General features: G+C 40.3%; 1 protein-coding gene across 1 annotated transcript in view; it reads left to right on the top strand.

The window, feature by feature from the left end:
* Positions 1–22,133, top strand: part of LOC109920008 (NEDD4 family-interacting protein 2) — a 47,414-nt gene that overhangs the window by 18,176 nt on the left and 7,105 nt on the right. Inside the window, exon 2 of the mRNA XM_048597608.1 lies at positions 19,159–19,303. Coding sequence (XP_048453565.1) covers positions 19,159–19,303 — 145 coding nt within the window. The remainder of the gene's footprint in view (positions 1–19,158; positions 19,304–22,133) is intronic.

Raw genomic sequence — 22,133 nt, 5'->3', positions numbered from 1 at the left:
GGCTCCATCCCCGCCTCTTCGACCTGTCTGTTTCCTCTCCACCTATCTTCTCCTCTATCCATCTTCTATCCACCTCCCCCTCTCTCCCTATTTATTTCAGAACCCCCTTCCCCTCCCCCATTTCTGATGAAGGGTCTCGGCCCGAATCGTCAGCCTTTCGGCTCCTATGATGCTGCTTCGCCTGCTGTGTTCATCCAGCTCTGCACCTTGTTGTCTCGGATTCTCCAGCATCTGCAGTTCCTGCTATCTCTCATCTACTATCACAGCAGCCACTTCTTAGTTCGGTCCTAGATCGTCGGGACTTGTCAGCCTTTAACTTTTAACAAATTTCTCTGTACTATTTCCCTGATGATTTATTGTTTATATTACTTCTGACCTTTCCCCTCTTGATTTACATGTATTTTTGTGATTTTTTTATTTTTATCCTCTACAGTGAAGGCAGATACACAGTATTTGTCAATATTTCTGCCATTTCCTTATTTCCCATTATGAATTTCTCAGACTCTCATTCTAGAATGCCAACATTCAGTTTATTTATTCTTTGTTTACAAAAACTTAAGAAACTCCTTGTTATCTGTTCTTTTATATTTTCAGCTCGCTGTCTGTCAAACTCTGACTTTTTCCTCATTATGTTTTAATTATTCTGTGGTTTTAAATTCTGTACATCCTACTCTTCGTACAAACGTCCTCCTTTTCTATCTATTTAATACTGTTCTTAACTTCCTTAGTTAGCCACAGATTGTGCATCATTCTGAGACAGTCTTTATTTTCTCACTGGAATGTTTTGGATATTAGTTATGGAATGGGCATTCAAATAAATAGTTGTTTAATATCTCACTATTAAATATCTTTAAATGTTTGCCACTACATCTCTACTGCCTTATCTTTAACTTTATCTCTCAGTTCATTTCAGTCATCTCTTTTCTCCTTAATCTCGTCGTTGTCTTTATTTAAATGTAAAACTACTGATCTTAAATCCATACTTCTTACCCTTAAATTGAATGCAAAATTAAATCATACAATCTAAGTTCGATCTGCATCCTCTTCCCCTGTTGTATAAATAATTATTTCCCTTGTAAGTTTGGTTTCTTGTCTTCTAATTCTGATGAATGCAAGACGACAAGCTTTGACTTTGTCTCTCTTTAGCAATGTTTAATTTCTGTACTATCAACCAATTATTTGTATACCTGAGGCAAAGGTACAATAAATGACAAACTGCAACATAGTTAAACTCCCTGGAAAGTTTAAGACCTAGCAAACCATCCCTTGAACTTCTCTAAAAGTGTACTAAAACCCGAGATCTTTCCAGTATTAATTTGTAAACACACTTACAATGTTAAAGTGAGATTCTGTCTGACAATTGAGCATGCTTTTATGTCAGTTGCGAGATTACCTATACATGTCATGCTCTAAATTATCTTTGGTGAAAAGAGTACAGATTTCTTTCATTCTTCAATTTGATCAGTTTGTGTTACTACCTTGCCTCAATAGATGTTATGTCATAAACAATACCCACTTGAAATGTGGCTAAAAGGAAGCGGTTTGACAGCACAATTAATGATGGCAGCGTATATGTGATAAGTCACTCTGAGCATGCATTCTCTGTAAACAAGGAGTTTATTTTCACTCATAGTTTCAACTTTGTGCCTTTATTCCACCCTAATCAGGGAGAGATATTTGATCAGTTTGAACACCTTTGTTACCAGTTTTTTCATCAAAAACTAGCAGTCAGCAAGTCTGGTGAGGCCCTGACAGTGTGTTGGGCAGTTGTGGAACATGCCTGTTGTGGAACATGGAATGATTTGGCAAATTTTCATGTGAAGTGCAAATGGCTGGCCGGTAACATTGTTTAAACTCAAGCCCAACCTTAACAAGCATCCAGAAAGAGACTAGAATAATCCTAGACAACATGATTACATCAACAAAATGTACATTACGCTCAATAATAGTTCCATGTTCCTATTTATAAGACCTGTTTAGGCATTTGATGGACTTCCTTTGAGTGTTAACCTGCCTGGTGGAATATGATAGGATTCAGCCTCATGGCTCATGTATACAGGAACTGCCCAAGATTTACAAAGGGTATATCCCTTTAAAGACTGTTTTATCTATGACTGGCAATACACAAGTAGCCAAAGGTTCAAGCGAGCTTCTCCAAGCATTTTTAATTAATTTCCACATATACTGACAAATCCCTACACTTTCATGAAGACCATACAAGACCTACGTGTCAAGTACAGTACCTTGTCTCTGTGCTGCTTCGATATTGCTAGCCTGTTTACCCATGTACTACTCAAGAGACCAATTGATACTTGCACAAGGTGGGGGAGGCAAGAAAGTAGTCCTGTTGTCACTGCACAAGCAATCCAAAGACCCAGGCAATGTTCTGATGTCATGGGTTTGAATCTAACCATGGCAGCTGGTGGAGTTTGAATTCAGTAAAAATCTGGTTTAAAAGTCTAGTGATGACTAGCTGGTTCGCTAAGTCCTTTAGGGAAGGAAAGCTGCCATTCTTATCAATTCTGTAACTCCACACCCAAAGCAATGTGCTTCACTCTTAACTGTTCTCTGAAATGGTCCAGCAAGCCATTCAGTTGTATCAGCCACAAAACACAGAATGACATCAAATGGACCACTTGTCATTGACTAAAGCACAATAAATGACAACAACAAACTCAGGCCTGTCAACCTTACTGGCATCTGGGGGCTCGTGCCCAAATTGGGAGAGCTGTCTCATAGACTAATTAAGCAACAGCCTGAGTAGCCACCCTCTCAAAATCATACTTTAAACACAAGGTCTCAGAAAATACCATCACCATGCGTGGGTATGCCCTGTTCCAACAACAGACCCAGCAGAAGTGGAGGTCGTGATATGAAATTGCCCTGGGAATCCTCAACGTTGACTTCTAGGTCTATGAAGTCTCATGGTATCAGGTGAAATATGGGATTACACCCTCTAGGAGAAAGCACAGAGAGTGGCAATGCTGCGGAATTTGTGTTGGTTAGGAGACTTCAGTGCCTATCGCAAAGAGTGGCTCGGCAGCATTGCTGAGCTGGCCAAGTCCAAGTGTTAGACTGAACCTGTGGTGGGTAATGAGAGAACCAGCAAGAAGGAAAACATACTTAACCTCGCTCTCTCCAATCTGCCTTCTGCAGATGCATTGATTCATTACATTTTCAGTAAGAGTGATCATTGCACAGTCTTTGTGGAGACCAGTTCTGTCTTCACATAGCAGATGCCCATCTTCTGTGTCCTGTGCCACTATCAGTACGAAATGACTGAGCAGTCATCAAGTGCTGTGAGTCACCAGCAGCTCAGAATTGTACACGAACATAATCTTCAACCTCATGTCGTGCCACGTTCTACCATGACCAACAATCCTGGGGATTGATCCTAGTTTAACGAAGAGTACAGGAGGGCATGCCAGGATCAGACATTGCTATAAATGAGGTATCAACCTATTGAAGCAATAAAACAGAGCTACTTCTGTGCTAAACAGCCTAAGCAGGAAGTGGCTGGGCTAAGGAACTCCACAACCAACTGATTAGATCTGAGCTCTGCTCATCTAGTTGTGAACAGTGGTAAACAATTAAACACCTTACCAAAGGAGGAGGCTTCACAAGTATCACATCCTCAATGATAAGGGAGCCAGGCACATCAGTGCAGTAGACAAAGCTGAAGCATTCACAATAATTGTTAGCTAGAAATGCAGAGTGACTGATCCATCCACTAAAGGTCCCTAGCATTATAGATGCCAGTCATCAGCCAATTCCACTCATTCCGTCTGATAGCAAGAAATGACTGTAAGCACAGGATACTTCAAAGCTTGTGAGACCTGACAATAATACTGAAGACTTTTTGCTCCAGAACTTGCCACACCCCAAGCCAGCCTGTTCTGTCCAGCTGAAATCTAACCTGACAATGTGCAAAATTTCTCCGGTGTGTCACGTTCACCAAACACAGGACAAATCATTGCCCATCAATTTAGTTTCAATTATCAGTAAAGTGATAGAGGGTGTTGTTAATAGTGCTATCAAGCAGAACTTGCTTAGCAATAACTTGCTCACTGACACTTGATTTGCATTCTGCTCAGGCACCTAATCTCTTAACCTCCAACCTTGGTTCAAACATGGACAAAAAGGCTGAATTCTGGAGGTGAAGTGAGAGTGACTGCCCTCGACAACAAGGCCATATTTGATCAAGTGTGGCATCAAGGAGTCCTGGCAAAACTGGAGTCCATGGGAATTGTGGGGAGAAGATTAGAGGGAAATCTCTCCACTTGTTGGAATTTTACCTCGCACAAAGGAAGATCCTTGTGGTTTTTGAAGGTCAGTCATCTCCCCAGGAGTTCCTCAAGGTGAACCTCCTAGACCCTGCTGCTTCATCAATGACCTTCCGTCTATCATAATGTCAGAAGTGGCGATATTGTTTGTGCTAAAATGCAGCAAGACCTGGATGATATACAGGTTTGGGTGGACAAGTCACAAATAACAATCATGCAACACAGTACTGAGCAATGTCCATTCAAGGAAGAATCTAATCATTGATTCAAGACAGAATCCAATCATTGCCTCTTGACATACAATGGCATTACCATCATTGAATCCCCCAGCATCAACATTCTGGGAGTTACCATTGACTAGAAACTGAACTGGACTTGCCATAAAATTGCTGTGGCAACAACAGTAAGTTAGTGGCTTGAATCCTGGAACAAGTAACTCCATCCCTAACTCCCTGAAGCCTGTGTCCCCATTCACAAGGTGCAAGTCAGGAGTGTGATGGAACACTCTTCACTTGCCTCTGAGTGTAGCTCCAGCAACAATCAGAAAGCTTGATACCATCCGAGACAAAGCAACCTGCTTGATTGATACCACATTCTCAAACATTCGCTTTCTCCATCGCCAACACTCGGTAGCAATATGTACTATCTCTAAGATGTGCTGTTGAAATTCAGCAAGTCTCCTTAGACTTCTGAAACCACCGCCACTACTATTGAGAAGGACAGCAGATACATGGGCACACCACCACCACCTGCAAGCTTCCCTCCAAACCAGTCATTGTCCTGATTTGGAATTACATTACCATGCCTTCACTGTCACTGGGTCAAAATCTTGGAACTCCCTCTCCAATGACATTGTGGCAAACGGATTGCAGCGGTTCAAGAAAGCTGCTCATTACCGTCTTCTCGAATTCAGCTATGGATGGGCAATAAATGCTGGGTAAGCCAGTGACATCCACAACCCATGAATGAATTTTTAAAATGTCATTGAGGCAATCTAAATGTACCACTAGTGTCTGAATCTGTTCTCATAAAATTCATGAACTTAGCAAGTCATACAGTTCATTTCCGTTTCACCCGCAGACGTATGCCCAAAGTAATTGTATTGCATACCATAGTACTATACTGTATAGGAACAGAGTTCAGTCTATCAAGTCTGCTTTGCCATTTGTGACCATGACTGATATATTTGTCAACCTCATTCTCCTGCTTTCTCCCCAAAACCCTTGACCCTCTTACTAATCAGGATCCTACCTATCTCTATCTTGAATATAGTCAGTGACTTCGCCACCACAGCTTTCTGCGGCAATGAGGTCCACAGATTTACCACCCTACAGTTAAAGAAATTCTCCCTCATCTCATCTCCTCTCTACAGGGTTGTCCCTTCACCGAGCCTGTGTTCATGGGTCCTAATCTCTCTCAGCTGTGGAAACATCATCTCTCACGTTGATTCAATCTACCAGGCCTCTTTGGTATTCTGCAAGTTGAAATGAGATCCTCCTCCATCATCCTTCTACATAAGACAACGGACTCAGTCTTCAACTGCTCCTCATGTGACAAGCCCTTAATCCCCATGATTATTCTTGTAAACCTTCTCTTGACCCTCTCCAAGGCCAGCACATCTTTCCTTAGAGATGTGACCCAAAACTGCACACAATATTCTAAATGCAGTCTGACCAGAGCCTCTACGACTCCAGAAGTACATCCCTGCTCTTGTATTCTAGCCCTCTTGAAATACATGCCAACATTGCATTTGCCTTCTTAGCTGCTAACTGAACCAACACATTAACTTGAAGAGATCCTGAACAAGACACCCAAGTCCCTTTTAGCTCCAGATTTCTGAAGCCTTTCACCATTTGGATAATAGTCTATGCCTGTTCTTCCTGCCAAAATGCATAACCTCACACTTTTCCCCCCATTTGATACCATCCGCCACTTCTTTGCCCACTCTCCAAGCCCCTCCAAGTCTTCTGTGGCCTCCCTGCTTCGTCAACACTACCTGTCCCTCCACCTATCTTTGTATCATCTGTAAACCTAGCGATAACGTCCTCATTTCCTTTGTCCAAGATTGTTATAATCTGAATAGTTGTGGTCCCAACACTGACCCCTGCAGAACTCCACTGCTGCCCTGAAAAAGAACCCTATATTCTCACTCTGCCTTCTGGTCAGCCAATTCTCTCTCCACGCCAGTACCTTGCCCCTTACACCGTGGGTACTTATTTCAGAGCCTCCTGTGTGACACCTTGTCAAAGCCCAAATATATCATATACTTTGGCCATTGTAGTGATTGGAATGAGGACCAGACAGATCTCATTGACAATGAGATCCTTAATTGGGGTTGTTAACTTGGGCCTATCAAGGAACCCTGGCTGACAGATATAAATAGGAGATTTAGAGCATCTCTGCATTCTAGGGACTGGCTCTGAGCTAGCGGGTCACAGCCCGCATACAATTCACACAGAAGTAAGGGGTTGACTTGGTAACAGGATACTGGCTTATGTGCGGTTATTTCAGTTCTCCTTCGACTAACTTGTTCATTACTGCCTCAAATAATTCTAATAGATTTGTCAGACATGACCTCCCCTGGATGAAGCCATGCTGACTCAACTCTGTTTTACCATGCACATTCAAATGCTCTGAAATCTCAGCCTTAATGGGCTCTGAAAATCTTACCAATGACCGAGGTCAGGCTAACCGACCTGTAATTTCCTGTTTTCTGCCTCTCTCCCTTCTTAAACAGGGGAGCGATGGGATCCCGTAGGACCCAGTTTTTGTTAACATCTTTGCCAGTTATCATAGTTAATGCAATGATGAATAACTTCCTTGCCTTTTTGAACCCATAGCTGTAACAAAGAATTTCCATATACTGTGAAATAAACTCGTCCTGTGCTCATATTTACCAGCAATCAAATGAGTTTCCTTTCTTTTGTGTTTTAGTTGAGAAACATGCTGCGATACACTGCAAGCCTGCATTCACTGGTCAGTGTGTCAGGATTTCTTTAGTTCCACATGCTGCAAGATCGGAAATTGGCAAGTTTGTGCATGGGGGCCTTAGCTATCTACTTACCAAACAAACGTGATGCGAAAATAGAACATACAGGGCAATCCCATCCTGTATAATGATGCTGACTCTGATCAAGTAATCAGTTACTGTTTTTGTTGGAATTTCTTAAACTGCTAATGGTCACGCATTTTGGCCCTGAATGTGCACAGGCTACCTCTGAAGGTGTCTTAAAAATTGGAGCAACAGGTGAAGTTAATTGTGCTAAGTGTTTGCAGCTTGAGGAACTTTGCCCCAATTGGTGCAGTTCACACTCCAACTCCTGAACTTGGATCCAATTAGGGAAGAGGACAGTTACCTGGACTCTTTACTCCCGAGGATGATCGCATCCCTCCGATTACATAATTAAAAATTGATCTGTGATCACTGACAGGAAGGTGTGATTGCAAGTGAGGTATGTGTGGGAACCCAGGAAGTTCTCGTCGAAGATCTTTGGCACTTCAATTGCCCAAAGAGGCTGTTGCAAGCTATGTGGAAAATATTGGGGATTTCAAAGAGGATGAGCAAACTGACCAAGACACCTGGGCACAGGAAAGTCTCAAATCATTCATGGCTCCTGGGGGGAAGAAATAAAACATCGTAATGGTTGGGGACAATATTATTAGGGGGATAGGTACTGTTCTCTGCAGCATTGAGCAGGAGTTTTGAAAGTTACGCTTGCTGGCTGCCTGTTATCTGGGTCAAGGACAGCTTCTCATGACTGGAGAAGAACTTCGAATGAAAGGGGTGGGATCCTGCTGATGTAATTGACGTTGATACTAACAAGAATGATAGGAATAAAAAGGAGATTCTGCTAAAAGATTTTGAATGGTTACAAGCTAAATTGAAAAGAAGAATCTTCAACTTAATTATCTCTGGATTACTACCTGAGCCATGGACAAACTGGCATAAGGTAAATTAAGTTGGAGTTAAATCAGTGGCCTAAAGATTGTTTGGGGGTGTTGGGTTTCAGTTGGTGGGACACTGGCACCAGTGTTGAGAGGTGTTCCAGTGGGATGGGCTTCACTTGAACTGTGCTGAAGAATCAAAATAACTAGGACTGTGGAGGGCACTTAAAACTAATTAAAAGAGGCAGGGTTAGGGAGGGGGGCAATGTAGGCTCACGAAGCATGAGATATGACCGCATTACAAGGCAGCTACTTTGGAAAACAATACCCAGAGTGGGACAGGAAGGGACAGTGAACAAACATGGAAAAACAGCAGTAAACGGGACCAAAGGAAGAAAAAAAAAGGTTAAAAAGGCAAAAGTAATTGCTGTTTACTTGAATGTTTGCAATGTTCAGAACGAAATAAATGAATTCATGTTGCAAATATAGGTTAATGGGTTTGATATTCTAGGCATCATAGAGACATGGTTAAAAAAGATCAAAGCTGGGATCTAAGCACTCAGGGATATGTGACTTTTCAAATGGACAGGCATGAAGAAAAGGTTAACGTATGTACGGAATATGTATTATAGTAAGAAATGATCTTGGATTGGAAGATGCGGAGTCCATATGGGTGGAGGTAAGAAATAAAAAGGGCAAGGAAAGACTAGTGAGAGTAGTTTAGAGAGGCCCTTTGATTCCCTGTCATATATGATAGCTGTATGAATCAGGAGATAATAAGGGCAAGTAACAAAGGCAGTATGTTAATGATGGGTAACTTTAATGATGGGTAAATCGCGTAAATTGGGAAAGTGAGACTGACAGAAGTTGCCATGAGGTACAACAAATATTATATTTGGGACAGCTTCCTGGAACAATATGTCACGTGGATCCAATCAGAAAATATATTGTAAATCTGAATCTGACCGTTTTTGATTTGATAATGTGTAATAAGGTAGGTTTAATAAACAATTTCAAAGTAAAAGATCCCCCTAGGAAACAGTGACCATGCATGGTAGAATTTAGCATTCAGTTTGGGACGGTGCCTGATAAATTTATTTGCGTTCTTTTGAGGAGGTAGCAAGTGGAATAGATGAAGGGGAAGCAGTGGATGTAATATATTGGGATTATCAAAAGGCACATGATAATATACCACACATTAGGCTTAATAAGACCCAATAATGTTGAAGCTATATATCAGTATAACTAATATAAAACAGACTTGGAATAAGGTGAACATTTGTAGGATGCCAATGTGTATCTGGAGGAATCCCACAAGAATGAATGTTGGGACCACAATTATTTACAATATATATTAATGACTTGGATGAGAAAAATGAAAAACTATTGCTAAGTTTGTGGATGACTCAAAAATGGTTGGGAAGGCAGGTGCTGAAGACAGTACATTGTCTGCAGAAGGATATGGACAGGTTACGGAAGTGGGTATAAACTTGGCATTTAATTTGGGGAAAATGAGGTTATGCATTTCAGCAGGAAGAAAAGAAGAGCCCAATATTATTTGAATAAAGAAAGATTATAGAAAGCTTCAGCCTGGGGGAAGATACTAAATGAGTATTTTGCATTAGTGTTTACTGTGGAGAAGGATATGGAAGATAGTCAACGTAGGGATATAAATAGCGATGTTTTGAAAAATGTCCGTATTACAGAGGAGGAGGTGTTGGACGTCTTAAAATGCACGAAGGTGGATAAATTCCTGGGACGTGATTAGGTATACTCTAGAACTCTGGGAAGCTAGGGAAGTAATTGCTGGGCTCTTTGTTGAGATATTTGTATCATCTTAAGCCACAGGTGAGGTGCTGGAAGACTGGAGGTTGGCTAATGTGGTGCCACTATTTAATAAAGGTGGTAAAGAAAAGCCAGGGAACTGTAGATCAGTGATCCTAACATCAGTGGTGGACATGTTGGAGAGGATCCTGAGGGACAGGATTTACTTGTATTTGGAAAGGCAAGGTCTGATTAGTGATAGTCAACATGGTTTAGTGAGTGGGAAATAGTGTCTCATGAACTTGAATGAGTTTTTTGAAGAAGTAACAAAGAGGATTGATGAGGGCAGAGTGGTGGATGTGATCGATATGGCCTTCAGTAAGGCGATTGACAAGGTTCCTCATGGTAGACTGGTTAGCAAGGTTGGATCATATGGAATATAGGGAGAACTAGTTATATGGATACAGAACTGGCTCGAAGGTAGAAGACAGAGGGTGGTGCTGGTGGGTTGTTTTTCAGATTGGAGGCCTGTGAGCAGTGGTGTGCCACAAGGGTTGGTGCTGGGTCCACTACTTTTTGTCATTTGTATAAATGATTTGGATGTGAATATAAGGGGTATATTTAGTACGTTTGCAGATGACACCAAAATTGGAGGTATAGTGGACAGCCAAAGAGCTTAGCTCAGAGTACAAGAGGACCTTGATCAGATGGGCCGATGGGCCGAGGTGTGGCAGATGGAGTTTAAATTAGATAAATGTGAGGTGCTGCCTTTTGGAGAGTCAAATCAGGCCAGGACTTACTCACTTAATGGTAAGGTTCTGGGTGGTGTTGCTGAACAAAGAAACCTTGGGGTACACGTTCATAGTTACTTGAAAGTGGAGTCACAGGTAGATATGTTAGTGAAGAAGGCGTTTAGTATGCTTGCCTTTATAGGTCAGTGCATTGAGTATAGGAGTTGGGAGATCATGTTGCAGCTGTACAGGACGTGGGTTAAGCCTCGATTGGAATACTGTGTGCAATTCTGGTCTCCCTGCTATAGGAAGGATGTTGTGAAACTTGATAGGTCTCAGAAAAGATTTACAAGGATGTGGCCGGGGTTGAAGGGTTTGAGCTATGGGGAGAGGCTGAATAGGCTGGGGCTATTTTTCCTGGAGCATCTGAGGCTGATAGGTGTCCTTATAAACATTTGTGAGAGGCATGGATTGGGTAAGTAGACAAGGTCTTTTCACTGGGGTGGGGGAGTCCAAAACTAGAGGGTATAGCTTTAATGTGAGAGGGAATGCTTTAAAAGGGGTCTAAGGGGCAACTTTTTCATGCAGTTGGTGGTGCATGTATGGAATGAACTGCCAGAGGAAGTGGTAGCGGCTGATACAATTACAACGTTTAAAAGGCACCTGGATGGGTATATGAATAGGAAGGATTTAGAGGGATATAGACCAAATGCTAACAAATGGGACTAGATTTATTTAGGATATCTGGTCGGCATGGAAAAGTTGGACCAAAGGGTATGTTTCCATGTTGTATATCTCTATGACACAGAGGGATTTTCGGAGTTCTTGTGCATAAACTACAACAAGCTAGCATAGTTTCTGCAGAAAATAAGGAAACAAATGGTGTGTTGGCTGTTACTTCAAAAGGAATGGAGTATAAAATTTGCTAGTACTATGCCATGCACTAGTAAGCCCACAACTGGAATGATATGAACAGTTTTGGGAATCCTCTTACCTGAAGAAAAATATACTGACATTGATGCTAGTCCATACAAGGTTCACTCAGTTGATCCCAGTTACGGACAGACTGTCTCATGAGGAGTGAGTGAATAGCTTTGGCCTTTACTTAATTCAGTTTTGGAGAATGAGAGACAACCTTATCTATACAAAATTTTTAGGGGATTTAACAGGGTAGTTGTGGAAAGATTGTTTCCCTTTCTGAGGGTAGTGAATCTGTGGAATTCTTTACTGCAGATGGCCGTGTCATATAGTTGGTTTGTTCAAGACTGAGCTAGATTTTTAATAAGGATAAAAGGGAAAAGATAGTAGAATGAGGCTGAGGATTATCAGATCAGCCATGATCTCATTAAATGGCCGAGAAGACTCAATAGGCTGAATAGCCTATTTCGACTCTTATATCTTATGGTCTGATGGTCTTTCACCTTGCCACTTTGCAGCAAATATACAGGTGGTGTTCTCCACTAATAAGATGCTCTTCATGCCAAAATATATTCGTTGCTTATCACACCAATGTTTAATGTGGATGTGAGTTTCAGCATCAATGTCATGCCAGGTATAGAAAAGATGCCCAGTGGCTACTGGACTGTGTCAAATAATATATGCTTTTGATCATTTTCAGCAGGCAGCATACCAATAGTGCCCCACCATCCTCTGCTTACAAATCTCAGATCACCATGTTCAAGATTACAGGTGATTTTACTATTGGACAACATTTTACCAAATCCTCACTATGCTAAGAATTAGACCAGAAACCAAATTAAGGTTATCAGTTGGGTTTGCAGGGTGATTCATCTGCACATGCTAAAGGCTATGTATATTCATACCTCAGGCCCTTGTTCTTTGTTGGTAAAAATAACTTCTTCAAATATTGCACTATGTGTGTTGAGGAAAGGTTTGTGGGATTAACAATCCTTGCTGATTTCTACATGACAACGCCCTGATCAATTAGAACCTACATGTCTGGTCAGTGTTTAATGGGTTAACTAAGGTTGATACTGAACAGTTCCTGCTGCATCTCAGTGCCAACCAATTAGCACTAGCTTCTCATGCTGTCTAAGTTATTGTTGCCTTTCTAATTTTGACTTCTTGTGTCCTAGTCCTGATGAGTGAAAGATGAAAAACTTGGATGTAATGCTTACTTTTTTGTTGTTTAGTGCGAACATGGGATGAACTAGAACAATAGTCACCTGGGGATGGATGATTATTTCAATTGCTTAGCACTAGTTATCCTTCCATTAATATGATCTGTAATATGTTGTGAACTGAGGGTAAACAATGAAACAATGTTGTGCTTAATTTAACAATCAACAGCTCCTGTTTATTGTTTACATAAACATTGAGGCTGGAGTTTTATCTCTAAACAAATGTTGATATTTTCATTTACTGTTTCTGCAGGATATTTACAAAGAAAACTTGAATTATATGCATATCTGACAAAGCTGGCATTTTTTTGTTACCCATCGTTAGTTGCCCTTGAGAAGGTAGTTCATGAGGTGAACCTTTTCCTTGAACTACTGCAGCCCTTGCGGTGAAGATACTCCCACAATCCTGTTAAAGAGCAAGTTCCAGGATTTTTATCACGTGATGATTGCAGAGTAGTGATATCTAGCTAATGCGGGGTGTCATGTGACTTTTCATGGACCCACAAGGAGATTTGAGTTTCCAAGCACCTCTTGATGTCCTTTTGAGGTGTTAGAAATTAGGAGATGTTGCTGATAAGCTCTTGATGTGTGCCTTCGAGACTGTTAGAATCAGTAGCTGTGATGCTGGAGGGTATGAATGCTTCATCTGGACCATGCAGTGTCAGTCTTTTTGATACCACGCAGCTTCTAGAATGCTCTTGTTCTGCACCTTCCAGGTAAGTGGGGAATATTCTATCTTACTCCATCATGTTTTTGACTTGGTCATTATTGATTGTCGAAACGCTTTTGGATTTAGGGAGTTAAGCCACTTACGCAATATTCAGTTTTTAACTTGCAGTAAAGGTCGTAGCATTTATGCAGCTAGTCTTGTTGAGTTTCTGCCCAAGGGTGAATCTCAGCATGTTGATAGTAGGTGACTTTGTTGTAGTAATGTTGTTAAATGTCACTTGCTTGGATTGTCTCTTGTAGGAGACGATCATTGTTGAACACTTGTGAAATGAGTGTTAATAGGTCTTATTTGATGGACTAATTCATTATTCGACAAATTAAGGTGTGCGCTCTGCACTTTTCATTGAATACTCCTATAGCTGACCTTTTATGGTAGAGGAAATTCATTAGAGAAGCAGCTGAAGGTAGATCATCAAGGGCTTTGTTGTGAGGAGGTCATGCAGTGCTGTCTTGTGCTTGGACCACAACTGTATTTCTTTATGCAAGGCATGATTGCAAATCGAGTGGCACAGTCATAGTGTCCCTACCTCTGGAACAAGAGGTTCCAGTTCCAGTTCCAGAGACATGTAATAACATCCCAGATCATGCTGTTTAGGAAATATTTATAGATGATTAAGGGCCAAAAACAGAAATTGCTGGAAAAGCACAATGGGTCTGGCAGTATCTGTGGAGAGAGAAGCAGAGTGAATATTTCTAGCCCAGTGACTTTTCTTCAGAACTTGTGTTTTTTGATAAGGGATGCTTGCTTTCATTTTTGACAACTCCTTCCACCAGTTTGCAAGTTGTTGATTTGAGTAGCAGTTGGTCATGTTAAATTTGTCTGATTTTAATGTGTAGGATATAGCTGCACAAAAAAGAAGTGCTTTATTATGTAATGGTTGTGCGCCAACCTCTGTGTTAGAAGGCCTGGGCTAAAGTCCCACCTGCTCCAGATGTGTTGTCATCTCACATCTGAACAGATTGATTTAAAAATATCTATATCTGGCCATCAAAAAAGGACCTTGTGATGCAGTGGTCACGTTCCAACTTGTGGACCAACGGCGGTCTGACTTGCTCTAGAGTTGTCTAAACAGGTCGATTGAAAATATCTATCTATAGTTCAGCAAATTTCCACATTACCTTTTAGATGTCACTATTATAGCTGCACTGGAGCAGTTCGTTTATTTCTGGGGAGCAGGCCTTCAGCACTGAAGATTGGATTTTTACAGGCCATAAATTCTATGCTGTATTTAATATACACAGCTATTTCTTGAAATTATGTAGAGTAAATTTAACTAGTTGAAGATTGGTTTCTAACTGCGGGCAGCTGAGAAGGATCATCTCCATGGTATTTCTGGCTAAAGGTTGGGGTCCCTCCGGTGGCACACTGATAATGTCCTTCCCTTTGGACCAGGAGGCTTGGGTTCAAGTCCCATCTATTCCAGAGGTGTATAATAACATAGATCTAAACAGGTTGATTAGAAAATATCTTCTAGTTAAAGATACTTTTAAATGCTGTATTCTTGTTGATTTGTGTTGTGCTGGCCTCATCATCGTCCAGATTGGCAATATTCATGACACCACTTCCTTTTAATTACATAATTATATGCCATCATTCATCATTTGAATGGAACAAAACTACAGGTTTGTAGCTCTGTCCATAGCATGCTGTTTAATACACACACAGTTCTGTTTAGTTGCTTCACCAGGCTGGCACCTCATAATTCTATTCCTGGCAATGGTGCAAGCATGTTGTTGTTGGTCATCAGACAGCAGATGGTGTGACTCCAGTCCAAATTTATTAATAGGAATTGCTTGCGTAATTTTATATGAAGCCATTTTATATTGCGCAAGAAGCGAACCATGCTAAAGGGAACAAACTGTCTAGCGTGCCATTCATTTCTGCTTAATATAAAAGAGTAGTGTGATAACAAGCAGATCAAAATGTCTCCCCTTAAATGAAGCAACTGGAATGAACTTCTCCCATTTCAAAATTAGGTGATTAGATGTCCAGTGACATCTGTTAGTGACCTTAAGGCATTGGCAATGTTGTATATGGCTGCACATTAAACTTGCTGTATGTTGTGTAGCATTTAGTTGTGCAGTTTGCTTGCATTATCTCTTCTCCCCTGACCTGCCGCCATAAACCTTGGAAGTACTTGTCTCCCCTTTATCCTGTAATACTATGTCATTAGTCTACCTACATGACAGTATTTATTCCATCATTTGAAAAAGGCAACCTGCTTACATTGCATTTCTGAGATGTAGGGAGTGTTCTTAACTACCAATTAATAACAGTCTTTCTGTCTGTTTTTGCACTCAAAATCAAACTAACACCGAGAGTGAGTGTGACCCTTAATATTGTTAAGATCAAGAGACAAATTTTACTGCCGGGTGAATATGATCGACTTCTGGCCCAGTCTGGATGTTGGTGGTGGAGGTTTGGTGGCCCTGCTATTGTTCATGCCTGTACATCTGAATGTTACGACCAAGACTCATTGAATTAGAAAAATAGAAAATAGGAGTAGGGCATTTGACTCTGAACTGGTGCTGCTTCTGACACTCCAAGTTTGGTTTAATTACTTACCTTCTTTACAACAGAAGCTTTAATTCTGTTCCACCATTCATTATGATCCTGGCTGATCATCCAACTTTTTAGCATGTTCCTGCTTTTCCCCCATGTCTTTTTAATGCCTTTAGCCCAACATGCTATATTCAACTCCTTATTGAAATTACGCAATGTTTTGTCCTCGATTGCATTCTATGTCCAAGAATTCTACAGGGTTACCACTCTTTGGGTGAAGAATTTTTTCCTGATCTTCATGCTAAATGGTCTACGTCATATACTTAAACTGCGACCCATAGTTCTGGATTCCTCCATCATCGGGTGCGTCCTTTCTGCATTGACCTTGCCTAGTCTTTTTTGAATTTAATAGGTTTCTATAAGATTCCCCCCCGCCCCAATTCTTCTGAATTCCCCAAGTAAATATAATCCTAACTGATTTAATCTCTCATCATGCATCAGTTGTGCTATCACAGGAATCAGTCCGGTAAACCTTTGTTGGACTCCCTTTATAGCAAGAACGTCCTTCCTCAGATAAGGAGATCAAAGTGCACAGGCGTGATCTCATCGAAGCCCTGTAAATTTGCAGCAAAATATCCTGGATCTGTGCTCAAATTCTCTTGCTATGAAGGTCAACACACCATTTGCCTTCACCGCTTGCTGGGATCAAGTGAATTCCTGGAAGAGTATAGGACAGTGGGAGTAAAATAACTGTACTTAAAAGGGAAATTAGGAGAGCATAAAAGGGAGATGAGATAGCTTTGGCAAATAGAGTTAAGGAGAATCCAAAGTAATTCTGTAAATACACTAAGAACAAAAGAGCAAGTAGGGAGAGAATAGGGCCCCTTAGAGATTGAGTGTTTGTGTGGAACCATAGTAGATAGGTGAGATACTAAAAGAATATTTTATGTCAGTATTTACTGTGGAGAAGTACCTGGAAGCCAGAGAACTTGGGGAAATAAATAATGAATCTTGAAAAAAGCTCTTATGACTCTATGTCTACATTTCCCTCATGTCATAGTGGGCTTTAGTGACCTAAAGCATAAACTGATTCTAGGCTAAGTTATTTCTTTCTTCTGTGCTGTTGAGTTAATTTAGAAAGTTCATGGTTTCTCACATTGGCAGATATACGTTTGCTCTAAATTTTTAAAATAATATGTGATACATTATGCTTTTACAAAATAGCAAGTGCTTCTCTGTCTTGGTGGAAACAATGCACCTGAAGAAACTGGGTGTGTTTGCTATTGTCCAAGTGTGTGTTAATGGGACAATAAAACACCCTAACCTTAACCCTATCGCAAGGCATTAATCCAGTTTAAACAATGTTGGCTTTTGCCAAACATGTATATGTGACCTTTAGTATTTACAACGAACAACGATAATCATTAGACTATAGTTTCCATCAGTGTTAAAGTTGCAGCAATTACAGCTGACCTCAAAGAAAGCTGCACTGAAATATCTAGTTATCTGTGAAGAGAAATTTGTTCGCTGATCGGAATTCCCAGCTCCAATATGCAGTGATGTTATCAAGCTGTATAAGGATAATTTTCAAATAGCCAAGTAGAAAATGAAAAGCATTAATAACAAATCCACTTTTAAAAATGATTTTACAAAGAATAAAGATTGGGACATATACTTGGTTTCAAAGTAGAGGTTGAAATACTGTTTTTGAAAATCTGGTAATTAGTTATGGAGAAATCTAAATGATGTTTCAGTTTTTTTTCAGTGAAAATTTGTTGCCAACTCCATGTTGTTGCTCATATAGTTAAAAAAAGATAGTTGTACCTTATTTGAAGGAGACTTAACCTTTTACGGTCTTCTTCATTTAAATTATTTCAATGGCTACTGGTTTGAGAAGAGCTTTAGATGGTTGTGTTGAAGATTCACCGCATAGCCTATGGAGGAGTAGACCATATCTTAGCGTGCACTTGCAATAAAATCCTAAAGTTGTTATTTAATTCAGAGGAGTAATGATGGTGACATTCTGTAAAATCCTGGGCTAGTATCTTCCTGCTCTTGAATATTTTTCCAAATGTAATTGTTTAATTGCCTTAATGATAAGAGGAATGAATTTCTGTAAAAGTTATGTATGTGACCCTTTCATCCAAAGTAAAATGAAATCATGAAGAGGGCCATATGACCCTCTTACTTTTGCCCTGCGATCAACCCATCTGACCTAGTTTCTTGTAGGGACAAAAAACTAAATCAGAACCTATTGAAAGCTCTAACATCTGGACATAAGAGAAGGCAACTGACCTACCTGCTGCCCACAATTGGGAAAAGTGAGCCCACAGTTGATGTTATGGTGCCAAGCAGTAGAAAAAGACTGTGTTTGGGATGATCACCAAGTGAAGGGCTGGTGAGCACAAGGCCCATGTTGGAGGAAACAAGGCTTGTGAAAGTTTAGAGACCACAGAATCACCAGATGGATTCTTACAACAAGGAGTTCATTTGATTATGCTTAAAAGGTTAAATAAAGAAGTTTGCAGGATGCTGGAAGATTCACCTTAGTGCGATAGGGAAAAGAGACCATGTTAACACCAGGCAAAGTTGGACTTCAAACTCAAGTCTGCATGTCTACTAAGAGCGCAGTATAATTTACAAACACTGAATGAATGGGGTTTTCTGTTATGTTAGAAGTGAAATGGGAAATACTTATCTGTAGCTTACTTAAACTATATGCTAGTTGCCTAGGATGTTTGTTACAGTGAAAATCTTGGAATGCGAAGTCTTGTTGTGTGATCTACTGAATTAATCATCAGGAAATTCATATCTCTCTGGTTTCTACAGTGATTGTAGAGATAAGTGCAGCCTAAAAGTTGGTATAGGTCAGCCTATCCAGCCTATTCACAACCTAGCATCCAGCAAACCTTTGATCATACATTGGGAGTGATGGTCACTACCGAACACAACAAAGCAACATGTGTCAGACATTTTAATGATCCCTTCACTGAGCAACTAACAAAACTGGTCCTGACCCTGTATGTTGGATAATATATATTTTACTACATTATTCTTTATGATTGGAATGTATTGACAATGTTCCAATTACTCTGCTTTTACTTGTTTTTCTGTTATAACAGCTGCATAATGAAGATGATTCTCCACAAACATCTGATGGTTCACGGCCAAATCTTCCCACAGAGTCTCCTCAAACATCAACTGAAACTGACATAGCCCCACCACCTTACAGCAGTGTCACAATGGGAGCAACTGCATCAGCCACAGGTCAGAGGTTTAGAAAGACCTCCACTTTATTTTTAATATTTGGGATTTGAGCATTTGTGAAGGGGACAATATTTATTTCCTGTGTGGTTAGCCCTGCCTTCTTGAATCACTGCAGTCCATCTGGTGAGCAGTTCACAGTGCTATTAGGGTGACTGTCCAAATTTCTGAGTCTGTGACTATGAATGAATGTTGATATGTAGTCAAGTTAGGAGAGAGGGTGCCTTGACTTGGATAGTGGCGAGCTTCTTGAGTACTGTTAGAGTAGCACTTATGTATCCAGGCAAGTGGACAGCACTCTCTTGGCTTTTGTCTTTTAGAAGGACTTTGGGAAGTCAGAGTTGAGTTGCTCACTGCAGATTTTCCAATCTTTAACCTGCTTTTATGACAGGTCCAGTGAAGTTCCTGGTCAGTGATAACCTCCAGGATGTGAAGAGTGGGGAATTCAGAAATAGTACCATGATTGAATCAAGAGACCTGATTGGTTTTATTGTTTTATTTGTTCATGGGATGTGTGCACGCAGTAAATGCTGGCCACGCCATTCAGAGGACAATTAAACAACAACTGTGTTGCTGTGCGTTTGGAATTGCATGGAGGCAAGACTAGTTGAAGAAGTTACATTTCCTTCTCTAAGAGACATTAGTGAATGAGAATTTCACCACCATGGAGAGGTTTAAATTCATGTCCGGAGAACGTTTAGATTCTGGATTACTAGACTAGCTGCTACATCTTCATATTCACATTAGATTCTGGATTGTTGGTGATGGTTATTTTCTGGCAATTGTTTGGTTGCTACTAATTACCTCAAACATATTATCCAGGTCTTGTTGCATGCACCACAGCCATCTTCATTATCTGAGGAATTGAGAATGAAACTGAATTCTCTGCATTCATCAATGAAATTCATCAATGAAATTCCCCACTTTTGGCCTTGCTGTAGAGGAAAGGTTATTGATGAAGCAGCTGAAGATGGCTGGCCTTAGAAGCTGCAATGAGGTAGACCTACAGTGATATCCTGAGTTTTTTGAGACGTATCCTTCCCTATTCCATTTGTCAGAGTGGGTAAGATAGAAACGTGAAGCAGGATGTGTCTTGCAACAACTGCAAGGATAGAAACTGAAATAAAAAAGGCAAGTCCCCAGAAGTGTTAGAAAACACAGTTTGCATAGAGGATATATTGGGAATCTGAACGGAACAGATGAATTTAATGGAGTCAGATTTTATTGATTCTACCTATACTTTAAATTATTTGAATTCAAGGTGGAAGTATATTAGGTTATTAGTTTTTCTATTGCGACTTAGTAACGAGGAAAATTGGTGACTTTTAATATTTACAAATTCTAAACATGAGGTGGCAAATTGTCAAGTTGTAAGAGACGATCTTACAGTGCACAGGATAGGAGGATGGTGCTGACTCCAGGATACCTGTAGGACCAATATGTTGTACTTCGTCTTTTATGCCTTTGTGACTCAACATGCTTGAGCTTCCATACTTGTGAAGGACAGGATCTTCTTCATGATAGTGCTTGATTATATATCCGCTTGCTAGACTTGATTCGTTTTGTTCTCGAGGACAACCAAATTATTTAGTCAAGTTAATTTTTACCTTTAATCTTTGAACAGATGTTCCGATTAGGTACTGTTATCTGTTAGTATTGTTCTGTGAAGTATTACAAAATATCAAATAAGGTAACTGGAATATGTTTAAAATTTTCTGATTGGTGTGCACAAACTGTGATTCAAAGAAGAGCTTGGGGTTGAGTTGGGTGTAGAGGGCAAAGTGGCAGCAGGGTTTAAGAGGAGAAATTATTTTTGTCAAAAATCAGTGCTTTGTGTTGTTATCGACTCGTTAATATTTCACTTTCAGATTTCCACTGGTCATTTCCTACTGGGCAGTTAGCATAATTTTCCAAATAGCAACCTGAGTTTTGGACTTCATAGTTTCAGTTTTTCATGGCATTGGTAAGACCACATCTGGAGTACCATGTACAGTTTTTTTTTCCTTTATTTAAGGAAGCATCTACATGCTTAGGAGGCTGTTCAGAGCAGATTTACTAGATTGATACCTGGAATAAATTGGTTGTTTTATGAGGAAAGGCTGGGCAGACTAGGCTTGTTTGCATTGGAATTTAGAAGAGTGGAGGGTGACTCCATTGAAGCATATAAGAGCTGAATGGCCTTGACAGAAAGGGCATGGAAAGGAACTTTCCTCTTCTAGATAAGTCCAGAACCGTTTGGGGGAGGGGGCAACGTGTTTAGAAACTGGGGGCCTCCCTTTAGGATAGAGATGAGAAGTCTTTCTCTCAGATGATTGTGCGATTATGAAACCCTCTCTCGTGCGATGGAGGTACTGTATACTATTAAGGCAGAGGTAAACAGATTCTTGTTTGGGGTAGGTGAGAATGTCAAATTTGAAATGCAATAGATCAGCCATATCTTTTAGAATGGCAGAACTGTTGAATGGCCTACTTCTGTCCCTGTTTCATATGTATTTGAAGCATTATTTTAATGATGACCCAGTCATTTTTCCAACTGTATGGGGAAGTGCCTTTTATGTAAGCTATACACAAATACCCTGATAAATCTTAATGATGGTTAAGATTGTATTTTGCATTGGCAACTTAATTTATGAGATTGGTTTGCAAAACTGCTGTTTTTTCTATTGGTCTGAATATTGTTGACAAGAAAAAGAATGGAAATATTATTGTCAAGTTTGTATATATTAGGACAAAAGGGACTGAAGATGCTGGAGCAAACTTTTCAACATCTTAATGTTGACTGTTAGAAGAAGAAAATTGTTCAATTCTTCTAAAAGAATGACTTTTCCTCCCT

The sequence above is a fragment of the Rhincodon typus genome, chromosome 6, assembly GCF_021869965.1.
Source record: "Rhincodon typus isolate 14 chromosome 6, sRhiTyp1.1, whole genome shotgun sequence".
Classification (NCBI taxonomy): Eukaryota; Metazoa; Chordata; class Chondrichthyes; order Orectolobiformes; family Rhincodontidae; genus Rhincodon; species Rhincodon typus.
Note: the sequence above shows the minus strand (reverse complement) of the source record. Positions and strands in the feature narration are given on the sequence as shown.